Below are 12,541 nucleotides of genomic sequence, written 5' to 3' on the forward strand. Positions count from 1 at the left end.
GTCATCCCCAAGGTCTGGTCCCCTAATCTGCAGTCTGTGACTGTGTTTCTGAAGACGCAAAGCAGGAGATGCCCGGAGGAGGTTCCCTCGGGCCCTCCGCCCCTCCCTTCCTGACACGGCTGATTAAGCAAACTGTTAATTACTGCACAAGGGGACGAATCCCTGAACGGGCTGCATCAAAGTGCCCCGACACTGCGGCATCCTCCCAAGGCAGGAGCAGCACCGCGAGAGGCCGCACAGCTCCGCCAGGGGCCATCGTGATCCTGCACCAAGGAAGCGCCCGGTGACAAACCGGGACACGAGACGTGAGCACAGTACGTGGTCGGTGCGGGAAACAGCCGAGTCTTTCTGTTATTAATAGACGTATTTGCCCTTTATTTGGCATTTTGCATTTCTAGTCTAATTGCCTTTTGTCACCTTTAAAATACTGCCCCAATTGTCACAATACGCCATGTTATCGATTTTGTTCTATTTGACACAAAGTACTGCTCTGTGTCAACTCAGTGTCGGCTTCCAGCTTTTCCTTAGATCAAAAATGAGCTATTTTTCGGCTGGAGGCAAACTCTTTCCGTAGTTATCTGCCCACTGCCCCGGCATCCATAGGAGCTTCTAGAAGAGTAAGAAACTATAAAATATCATGTATACCACATTTATTTGCAGTCGATTCTCTCTTCCAAATTGGTGAAGATCCCAGTGTTCTGAAAATCAGACCTGCTTTAAGTGAAGAACAAGATCCCACTACCTTAAACATCCCCAGAGAAAATTCTTTGGTAATCTGAATCATTACCCCAAAAGAATTAAATCACATACATTTGGATGATCATGCTCAAAGATATGCACACGTCTTTAAAAAGCACACTATATCTATGTATTGAAAGACAGTAAGAAACCCGATCATATTCCTAAGTTCTCCAGATGTGCAGCCTGGCAGTTTAGAACATCTGCAATCGGAGCTGGGCCCTCCGTTCTGTGCGCTCTCGAGGCTCAGTTTCGTATGGAACAATCAGCCTCAATGGCTGGTCACCGGCCCCATCTGTGGCTTCCCAGGGTGGAAGACGTGCTGCAGAGGTGTAAGGACAAACTCCAAAGTGTAGGGACACTCGGACAGAATCTCGGAAGAGACTCCAAGTCCCGCAGCAGTGAGGCCACCGCCTGCGGAGGACCGTGCCGAGGTTGTCGTCCTCACCTGGTCACAGAACAGAGGCTGGCACTGGGCCGTGAAGCACTGGGCAACGCCATCTCTGCACACACACTTGGCGCACGGGCTCAGCCGCCAGTCTTCCCCGTCCTGAAACACGCGGCCTTCGTAGGCACAGGGCTCTGGAAGGGCAAAGCAGGCGGTTACCGGGGACATCGCAGGGGTGGTCCCGGGGCTGACTGCACGGGCCAGCGGGGTGAGGGGTCAGGGCCTGGGAGGAGGCCCCTGCTGGGGGCTCCGTGCTCTGCGTCATTGGCTCGATCTCACCCTGTGACACGCTCTCCCTGCCAGGTGCAAAGCTGCACCTTGGCTCTAACAAGGAAGGGCTGGGGACCGTCCAACCACACTGAGCAAGAGCGGGAAGAGCCGGGTGTCAGCATGGGAACCCCAGGGCAGAGAGGGTCCTTCCCGCAGCTCACACTCACCCCCAGGGCCCACGCAGACGGGGCAGCAGCTCCCTTCGGGGATGAAGGCCAGCTCCCGGGGTCCGCACGACAGCGGGGGGCACGGCCGGGGGGCGCAGCGGACCTCTCCATGGGCGCAGGAGCACACGCTGCACGGGGGAGACGCCCACTCGGTTCCGTGCTGGGTGTCAGCGAGAAGAAAGGACAACATTAGTGACCGAACACAGGCTTTCACTCAGCCACAAGGAACATCCTGTTCTGACGCAAACCAAGGCTGGAACTCGGCAGAGGAGGAACAAGGCTCTGAGCTCCCAAGGCTGAGACAGGACTTGCCATGTCCCAAGTCAGAGACCCATTTATAAATCGACCTTTCTTTCTATGACCCCTGAGATTATGTGCTTGGAAAACATGAAATAAATAAATAAATAAATAAAAATCATCCTGATCCCATCATTTTAAAGATTTTATAAAGCCCAAAGTAAAAATACATATATTTACTGTGTTCTTTGTAAGAGTCACATCAGTCTGAGTAGCAACCTGTTTCCTTTCTGACTTTACTTTTCATCCTGCTTCGTTCCCGTATTATTCCTTCATTCTCTCTCCCGCTCTCCCATGTTCCGGGGACCTCAGCATCCCAGGGAAAGTGTGTGACGGCCCACAGGCGGCACCTGTCCCCCCGCCCCGTCCTCCCACAAACCGCAGAGCCAGGTCCCCCCCAGGGAGGGTGCCCGTCTGCACGCGCAGAATGTTCCAGATCCACTTCACGCTTGGACAGCACGTTCTCAAAGCCAGCGCTGTACCAGTGACCTGGCAGACCGACCCCTGGCTTGAGTTATCACACGATTCACCAAGTGCCACGAGTACAGCCGAGTCACCCTTGGATGTTCAGGTGAACCCGAAACATGAACACAGACAGCCACAAACCCCCCGACTGCCCAGGGAGGCGGCCGTCAGAGACGTGTGTTCTCAGTGACGGAATGGAATAACGGTGGCCTGTCGCAAGACAGAGGGAAAAATTAGCTTAATGAATACAATCTTCTTTACGTTTTCTTAAATTTTGGAACCAGTCCCCTTTGCCTCTGTTAAATCTGGCCTGTGATGACACCCGACTCAGCACAAATCATGCCAGACTTCTGTTGAAAACATCACACGCCCTCGGTGCACCGTCACCCAATGTAGCCTGGGGACCGTAACTGTAGGTGTCACCGACAAGCACAGAAAACGAACAGCCGTGTGCTGCTCCTCAGATCAGCACCCAGAGTAATTCTTCACGCCTACCGAACACAAAGGAGCGCGGTCTCCCCCACACGAGTCAGGGCCCCCGCGTTCTGCAGGCCGCAGATGGGCTGGCAGCAGGCCGGGACCGCCGTTACAGGTCCCTGATCCTCTGCGCTACAGCGGCAACACGGACTGTCCCAGGTGGCCACGATCGTCCAGCTATTTGGGAGCCGAGTCCTCACACTGTTACGGGTCTCCCTCCAGGCACACGTGCTGGGCCCACAAGCAACAACGCACGTAAGCGCTGAGCAGGTCCCCTGAGAACTCACCGGGCCACACACGCGTCTCAGCCCCCGCTCAGCACTTCCTGCGTTGGGGACCCTGAGTAAGTGACTTAACCCTTCTCAGCCCCAGCTCCTCCCCTGTCATAGTGACATGGCCTGACCACACCACTTTCGCTGGGTTCTTCTGAGGCTGAAATACAAGGAATTCCATCTATTGTTCCATATAGTGAAACTGGAAATATTTTCATGAAAACTGGAAGCTTCACACAAATGCCTCCTATCAGGGAATCGTGTTCTCCAGGAGTAGGCAAGGGAACTATTTACAGTAAAATGCTATGTAAAAAGGCAAGACACAAAACACAGCGTAATTTCAATTACGTTACACCGCGTCTCTCAGTATTGCCTATTTCTCTAGCTGGCTGGCTATGCCACCCCTCCGCCCAAACTGAAACCACGTCAGCAGTGGTTCTCAGAGTACTGGGATTACTGGTAGTTTTTTTTTTTTCTGCTTGTATACTTTTCTATTTTCCAAATTTTCACCAATAAAACATTTTTATCTTTGTCATCAGAAAGCAAGTAACTATTTAAAATATCTAATGAAGCACTTACATACCTGAAAGTCAAATTTAAAGACTGTCTAAAACAACTTGAAATCAACTTTATTTTATTAAAAGTTATCATAGAAGACTGCTTCTAAACATCTAGACATTTCACTTCATTAAAATGAGAGCTTGTTTTTGTTACCACCAAGAAACGTTAACTGTCCTTTCCAAAACACTTGCGATCACAACACCTTTCAGATGGAGACCACAAAAATCAGTTATAATAACCGCCTGTCAATCACCAACGTTTGCATCTGTAGCGTGAGAAAGCTTTATTAGCTGGTCTCTGTGGTACCTATGAGCTCTCTGACCGTGCGAATCGACCATCTAACTCAAGAGATAGAATCAAGCAACGGACTCTCCCTTCACAGTGAACTTGAGAATTATGGAGATAACGAAGAACAGCGGAGGGAGGCTCCAGCGCTCAATGTCAAAGCCACAGCAGAGACTCCAGAGGGTGGTCTGAAGTGCACAGCGTGACGACGAGGACCACACCTCGAGGGGACGAGTTGCGGAAGTGCCCTCCACGTTTGCCTCTTCCTCCCGTGCCTGGAACAGGGACAGCCCCTTCCCCAGCGTGTGCTGAGCACTGGTGACACATGGGACGCAGCCAGCCTGGAGCTTCAGGTGTTCGACACATGCCGAGGGGGGTGTGTGGTGTGTGTGTGTGGTGTGTGTGTGCGCGGGTATGTGGTATGTGTGGTGTGTGTACGGGTGTGTGGTGTGCGTGTGTGTGGTCTGTGTGTGGTGTGTGCGCGGGTGTGTGGTGTGTGCGTGTGTGTGTGTGTGTGTGGTGTGTGTGTGTGGTGTGTGCGCGGGTGTGTGGTGTGTGCGTGTGTGTGTGTGTGTGTGGTGTGTGCGCGGGTGTGTGGTGTGCACGGGTGTGTGCGTGTGTGTGGTGTGTGTGTGTGTGTGTGTGTGTGAAATTTCACAATCTTCTTCAGGCCCACCTACAGCAGCGCTGTTTTTCATCAGCGCCCTGGCGGCAGAGCTTTGGGAAATGAAGGAATAACTGGAGCACAAAGCGATGCTCCCGTAAGACCTGCTTTCCTCTGTGCCGTCTTGGCCTTGTCAATACCTTTCTGAAAACGCGAGATTCTGACACGGGCAAAGGCGGGTTCTGCAGACAACACCCTGAATCTATTCCTCTGCACAGTCGCCTAGCAAGCTGGCTCGGCTGCTGACAAGAGTGCAAAGCAAGATAAGGCCATCAAGCATTTGCCCGCCTCACTGACAGAACAAAAAAATAATTTTTCTTCACGTAATTTGTTCCTGTTATGAAGTTATAGATCCAGAATACTGAATGTCTGGGAATGTTCGGTGCGTGTTATAATTACAGCCTCTACTCTGAGAACTAGGTTGCAGAACTCAATATGCATCTCTTTCCTTGCATCCAACAAACCGGTTCTTTCAGCCTCGCAGACGGGCCAGGCGAGCAGACCTCTCCCTCCGCGCCTCCGTCCACCCAGACCGAGCACCAGGGCGTCGCCCCCGCCTGTCCCCTCCGCCCACCCAGACCCCACCAGGGCGTCACTGCCGCCTGTCCCCTCCGCGCCTCCGTCCACCCAGACCCCACCAGGGCGTCACCCCCCGCCTGTCTTCCCGGACTGGACAGTACCTGGTGCTGGGCTGAATCAGTGAAGAAGGACAGAAAGGGACCGATGCTCCTTTCCCCCTTTCACAAGCTCATTGGTGGGGAAAGGGCAGGAAAAAGCTTTCAGACGGCCCTCCAGGAGACCACGCGGACGCTCGTCCCCCCGGTGCCGGGAAGGCAGGCGTGGGTCCAAACGGGGACATGAACGCACAGCTCTGGGGGGCCACAGACCAAACAGCCCCCGCCCGGCTGTACCCGACCCGGCAACTCTCTCTCGTCACCCGCGTCAGCCCAGAGGCTCGAGCGCTGTCCTCACCGTGGAACCATCCGGAGGCGCGTCCCGACTTGCGGCCACGCCGGCTGCATGCGGTGCAGCCCCCCCGGCAAGCCCAGGGTCCCCGGGTGGGCTCGGCTCCCCCTGCAGCCTCAGCTCAGCCGACCTGACCGTGTGCTCTGGGGACAGTGTCACTTCAGCTGACGCCCTCCTGCCACACCCCGTCTGTCCTGGGGCCTCTTCTAACCCTCTCAGGGGAGGGCGTCCCCAGATCACCACTGTGAAGACCCTGAAACGCCAGGCGACTTTACAGGGACAGGAGCCTCCAGAACCTCCCTGGGAGGCAGCCAAATCCCTGCTGGTCAGCGAGAGGGAAGTTCTCTGGAAACTGCCCCCCACACAAGCCGCAAGGGCAAAAGAGGAAAGGCTGCGAGATTCAGGAAAAACACTAGTGACGCCAGCGATGAGGTGACACTCGGACCAAACTACACAAGCGTTTAAACCCCTCAAGAAAATGGATAACGCGAAGAAAGGTTTGTTAAGGACCCAGGGGAAGCGAAGAAAGAGACGAAGGAAAAGACGAAAAGAAACGTATTAGAGTAATTTTAATGTTATTAAGACTAAAATCAGGAGATTTTTGTCTCATCTTAAAAAAGAACCAATCTTCTAGCTCTATTTAGAGAAGCAGACCACTAGAGGGTTCCCCCTCAAAAAAAAAAAAAACAAACAAAAACACTATACTTCTTGAAATTCTACTTTTTTCTCAGTTCTATCAAGTACCAGAAATATCACATTTTCTGAGGAAGGAAAACGTGAAAGCTGCATGTGGTAAAACAACACATGTGTTGTGGCGTGTTCTTGCCCAGGTTAGAGCTCTCTGTGTGACCTGTCACTGTAGAAAGGTGAACCGCGAGGGAGGCGAGGAGGAGGAGGACCAGAAGGAGAACGTTCTGATCTCTCCCAGCAAAAGCAGCGGCCAAGAGCAGATCTGTGGTCCTAGGACCACCCAGCCACACAGGTTAAGGACCAACAGGCCCCCGGACCAGGGCGTGGAGAGGCTGGAGGCAGGGTTTACTCACTGTTTACGTCTTCCACTCATATTTCCTGAGCAGGGCTAAGGCCAGGCTAGGCGAGACATGGGGAAGATCATTATAAAGACAGAAAATACTGTCATTGTCCTTAGGCATCTCAAGCCACGACAAGAAGACTGGACACGTGCGGGAGTGTAACATGAGAGAGCGTGTGGTGTCCTTAGATTCACTGAATGCTGACGGCTCACGCCCCTGGTGCCACCTCTGATTGGAGACATCTGGGTTTTCCCCCCAGATCCTGACCTTATTTTGGTTCTTCCACTTGACAGATTTAGCTTGGTGTTTTCACCTTGAACCCTACGTCTAGTCCAACCACGGTGAACTGGTTATTTCCACGACCACCCTGCCCTGCAGCTCCTTCCATTCACAGGGGTCTCCTGTGGCATCTGAAGCTGGCAGCACCCCCGTACCAGCCCGACTCGAGCAGCGCGTGGTGACGGGGGCACGAGACACTCCCGGCGTAGACCCTGTTGGGCGTCTTCCGGCAACACGCTGTGCAAAGGGAAAGAGCGACTTCCTCGCGTAATTAGGAAACCGCGGCACCAGTAAGACAATCCCGGCCCCTGGGGCTCTGAGCACAGTGCTCTGAGTTTGCAGCATTCACCCTGAACAGCAGCCCAGAGTGCGGGTATCAGACCCCGCTGCTCTCTGCTCTCTCCTGCGTGGGCAGAGAACTGACTCTGAGAGTCTTGTACCAGGTGGAAGATGAGGACTAAAGTCTCTTTCCATCACATTCGACTTCACCTGCTACCTCGGGTAACCTTTAAGTATGAGTGGAGATGAACTGTCTATTTTCATAATTTCTATTGTAACCTTTGCAATGGTACTTTTAAACCAGTATTTTGTATCTCTAAATGAATCCTGAAATATCTGGAATAAGAAAGTATAATAATAATTAAAAAACCCCTTAGGATAGATTTCTAGTATTGTATTTCTAAATGAGAAGAAGGTGAGCATTTTGCCCCCGGGAGAAATTTGGCCATGCCGGAAGTCACTTCTGGCTGCCACGACTGGGGATGCCACAAGCATCTAGTGGGGAGAGACCAGAGATGCTGCTCAACATCCTACAATGCACAGCATAGCCCCCACAACAAAGCTCAAATGTCAGTAACACTGAGAAATTCTCCCCTAAGGGAAAGAACCCTGAATTGGGAGTCAGAAGACCAGGGTTCCAGGCCAAGTTGTGTGTAATGTGACATGGGACAGCTGCCATTAGCTCTTTGCAATTCAGTTTTTTCACCTTTGACACGGAAGTACTAACATCTGCTCTACTAACCAGCTCAGCACTGTTGGTAACTATCAAATAACACATGTTCAGAGTAGACAAAAGGAAGGTGGCACTTGCATCATTCAACATCACAACTTCTGCGACATCGATGTCAACATTCTAAGACACAAATTCAACCTACAGATATTTACACAGGGCCTGCACAATAAATAGGATAGTTTTAAACTCACTCGAGAAGCTAAATGCTCACAGAAAGCCAAATTAGCTTCGCGTCCTCCGTAGCCCAAAGAAACCCACTTCTCTCACCAACGCAAGTTTGACACTCGGCTTTCCCTTGTCAACGATCCGCAGACACAGAAGCAACCCGGGCCAGAGGACACTTACCTCGTGGACTTTCTGCTCATGGCGGCAGGATCCAGGCGTCCTGGACACGCACGCAGGGCAGCACTGGTTGGCGGCTATTCGAAGCACTTCCCCCTGCGCATGTGAAAGCACCCGGCGTCAAACGGCAGCAGCAAACACAGTCCCCACGGCTCGTCGGACCCCAAGTCACCTCAGAGTGGCAAAGTCATGAGTTTCCAGGGGTGACAACAATAGACGGGACAAAATGCATAAACTAAGAAAAAGATTCCGTCTATGTCGGGATGAGCTTCCCTTAAAGATAAAAAGAATCCCATCGTGAAAGCAATTTCCTTGGAAATGAACAGTCTACACCTTTTCACATGTAACAAAGTCAAGACTTTTTTACTAAAATGCCCCATCTGAGTTTCACACACGACGAGCAGTTTCCCTGGTCGGGTGTGGGGCAGGGGGCCGACCGCAGGGCCGGCAGGTCTGAGAGGGGCTGATGCGGCCAGCAGAGGGGAGCTAAGCTCTCTGGCGGTCACCTTCTGCCTGGGAAGCAGAGCGCAGGGCACACGGGCCGGGACACCGGGGGACAAAGTTCTGAGCGGAAGAGGCATCGTATTCAGGTATCACATACAGGCATTGTGGTGAGCTGGGGAGGATTCCTGGTCCCCAGTGAAGGTCTCCATTGTTTTTCAAGGCTTCTATGATTGCAGTTGTGTTTCTCGATACTCTCAAGAGAGGGGGCCACCCCCTGGCACCCCACGATGGATTGGAGGGGGAGTGTCACATGCTAACTAGTCATCCATTTGCCACTGTGAAGAATCTGTGTATCTAAGACTTATTAAAAATATGGAGCCAAGAGCCCAAGTTTGCCTTTGGGGCCCCCTGATTTTCCTGTTAGATCTTCTACTCAGGTTGCCGCTCTGCTATGTATTTAAGGGTTTTCTCAAGTCTGGGGCTACGGCAGGACAGGCAATGAGGGATTTTGACCAAAAATGGTAGAAGAACCTGCATTAGCCAGGAAATCGTGACTTGCCCACAGGATAAAAACCTACAAAGAATTCAACCAGTAGAATTAGGAAGATTATGTGTGTGTGTGTGTGTGTGTGTGTGTGTCAATGTCTCATTTGACATTTTTGGTTGCTTCCATTTAAAAAAAATGTACCCACAAGAGAAGTCCAATTTTATATAACTACAACCGTAAGAGTAGATGGGAAACGGGACTATGATTTTACAATTGTTAATCCACTAAACAGATAAATACATCCATAGCAGCGACCACCGAATTCTTCTCATTTGCTTGACAAAGGAAAAAACTTACATGATATGGGATTTTACAACATTACGCACACTACACAATATCAATGACTTTCCAGAAAAGTGCCCTCTCTACCCCAAGAGAAAACGACATTTGTCTAGTTTCCACTAAGACAATAACAGAAACTACTTTAGCTTAATTTCCACTAAGAATTTTGTGCAGACAGAAAATAAGATAATCCAAGTGTTTATATTCCCGCATGGAAGAGGGAGCCAGGGAAAAAGGTGGTTAGAATGGAAGACACCAAGGCATATTTTATGCCCCCAAAGTAGTTTCCTTTTTTGTATACAAAAACTAATTTTTAGATTTAGCCCTCAAAGCTCATTTCATAAACGTAGTGTTCTTTCCCGTGAGTGGCAGATGGAGAAGAGTGTATGGTCTTCAACTGGGTCCATCTACTGAGCTTCTGGTGGGACATGAAAGAGGAAGTGAGAGGAGCACAGAATTCTGCCCGTGGGTGGCTGGGGAACGGAACGCGGGGACTTCCTGCCACCTGACCCTGTAACCGAGAGGCCTGCTGGGCTGTGGCTGCACAGCACACGCAGGCCTGGCCTGCGCCTCCCGGCTGTGCAGAGGGAAGCGTCGGAAAGTGGCCGCAGAGGCGGGACATCAGTGAAGGCTGCCAGGGGAACTGGGCGAGACGACTTGCTGAGGGCCTAGAAGACCAGCTAACAGTAGCGACAATGACAGTGTGATAATCACAGGTAACACTCACGGAGTACTCTTCCAAGCCTGTTGGATTGAGAGACAGATAGCCATATGTGGACACACAGAGAGAGGAGAGAGATTCATTCTCACAGCTGTATTTGCTAAATGCTATTCTTATCTGCACTGAAGTCTGCAGCCCAAACCTCACCACACAGTAAAGTGTCCCTTTGCACGTCAAGGCCCCCTTCGCACACGTATTCTCCAGAAACCCTTGAAGAGAGGATTGGTGCTGGCAGGACTGGGTTAAATATTCCAGGTTCTAAATGCCTCCGTCTTCTCTTTCTCCCCCCCGAGTGTACTCACAGCTATCCTGTGCAGATACAGGACGTGCATGTAGAATCTACCATACATGATGATAGGATGAACGAACGGCAGCTAGATGGGCAGCAAAAGTATCTATCAGAATCTCCGCTCACTCTAGGCTATTTCCAGTCAATCCATGATCAAAACGTACATTGCTTTGAAAAGTTAAAGAAAAGATAGGAAACCAATTTTAGCAATATTATTAACAACAATAATGTAGGGCACAGTGAAGATTCATTAACTTTTGCCACAGGCTGGCACAGCACGTCTGAGTAACAGCAGCACATGCAAAGCTGGGCAGCAACACGGCAGAGCAGGCATTACACGGGCCGTGACCAGGCCTGAGCGTCCTCCGCGTCCGGGCCATTTACTGGCTCTGTGTCTTCGACAAGTGACTGAACAGCTAAGTCTGTCCTCTGTCTGTGGAGTGAGGAGGTCTGACCGACTGGCCTCTAAAGGTCCTGCTAGTTCAACCATCTGATGATCCCGTTTCATTATTTAAAATACGAAACTCGATGGCTCTGCGGAACACGTATACGATTTGGGAAGGTTTCTTGCGGCTGGATCATCTGGTCCAATCCTCTCCTTTCACAGGTAAGGACCCTCCTTCCTCAGGGCCCATGCTTTCCGATTACAGCCTCCTGCCTCACCGCCATCATTCACCAATTTGCTGATCAATCCCTGGTATTCACTCGCCAACGCACCCGGGAGGGCTCGGTAGCCGGGGAGGGAGGTGCAGAGGAATTCACGGATGTAACGCTGCCTCTCTCTCGGGCCCCCTCTCCTCCCCCACTCGTGGTCACGCTTGGGAAGACTGGTCTTTACTTAGCTTTCCTTTCCCACCTCCCACTCACTCCTCACGCCCTGCGGCGAGTGTCCTCTCCCACCACCCACAACACCAACCTCAGCGTGGCCACCCGTGACCTGTGGGCTGCCAAATCCAATGGGTCACGTGAAATTCTCCTCCTACTTATTCCCTTACTACGATCAACACTGTTAACACAAACTCTTTCTGGAAATTCTCCACTCTCCTGGAGACCATGATACTGTTCCCTTCTCTGACCATGTCTTCTTAATCTTCTTAAGCCCCCTCTTTATGTTCACCTCCCCTTAAATACTGTGTTCCCCAAATTCCATCCTTGGTCTGGTATCTTTTTCTCACACAGTCTCTTTGGGCGAGCACATTAATTCTGAAACTTTGCACTCCTGTCTTTCTGCTGATGATACCCACACTGTGTCTCCAGCCCCATCTTTTCCTCGAGCTTTGGACTCGTATAACCAGCTGCCTTTCTGACATATCCACCCGGCTCCTCTCTCGACACCTCAAACTCAGCAGGCCCCAAACTGAAGTCATCACTGTTCTCAGATGGGCTCTTTTTCCTCATTCTCCCGTATTCTCCACATGGGCTGGTGACTCAGCTAACCAGCTCGCCATAAGCCTAAACACGGCAGCCACTTCTTCTCCTGTCCCTCACCCTCCTTTCACCCAATTCCACCCTAAATATTTACTGAGCCTACACTGCCACTGCCCTAATCCTGGTGTTCACCTTCTCACCTGGACTATCCTCACAGCCTCTGAACTGATCTTCCTGTTTCCAGTATCACGCACTATCTTGGAAAAGCCAGCGAGACCTTTCTAAAAGAAAAGCTGACCCTTCCCCACCCTTATGCCTGAAATCTTTGTTAATATTCTATCTACCACCTTAAACATAAAATTCCAATCTCACTACAGCACACAAGGCTCCGCATGACCTTGAACTTAGCAACTCTCTAGGCTCATCTCTCATCCAGCCAGTCAGCAAAACAATATTTATCGAGTGCCTACCATGTGTCCGGTGCTACTGTAGGTGCTGAGGATATACAGAGAATAGGAGAGACAGTAAACAAGAAATATCAGTAAAATATATAGTAGGTCAGATGGTGTCAAGAGTTAGTGCCAGAAAGAAACAAGTATGGGAGAGGGATAGGAAA

The 12,541-nt window shown here is 51.0% G+C and overlaps 1 protein-coding gene across 1 annotated transcript in view; it reads right to left on the bottom strand.

Annotated features, from left to right (window-relative positions):
- FRAS1 (Fraser extracellular matrix complex subunit 1) overlaps positions 1–12,541 on the bottom strand; it is a 302,789-nt gene that overhangs the window by 186,426 nt on the left and 103,822 nt on the right. Inside the window, exons 4-6 of the mRNA XM_069485441.1 lie at positions 8,278–8,370; positions 1,624–1,783; positions 1,187–1,320 (exon numbers count right to left, since the gene is read on the bottom strand). Of these exons, the coding sequence (XP_069341542.1) occupies positions 1,187–1,320; positions 1,624–1,783; positions 8,278–8,370 (387 nt within the window). The remainder of the gene's footprint in view (positions 1–1,186; positions 1,321–1,623; positions 1,784–8,277; positions 8,371–12,541) is intronic.

This window comes from Eulemur rufifrons, chromosome 13, assembly GCF_041146395.1.
Source record: "Eulemur rufifrons isolate Redbay chromosome 13, OSU_ERuf_1, whole genome shotgun sequence".
NCBI lineage: Eukaryota > Metazoa > Chordata > Mammalia > Primates > Lemuridae > Eulemur > Eulemur rufifrons.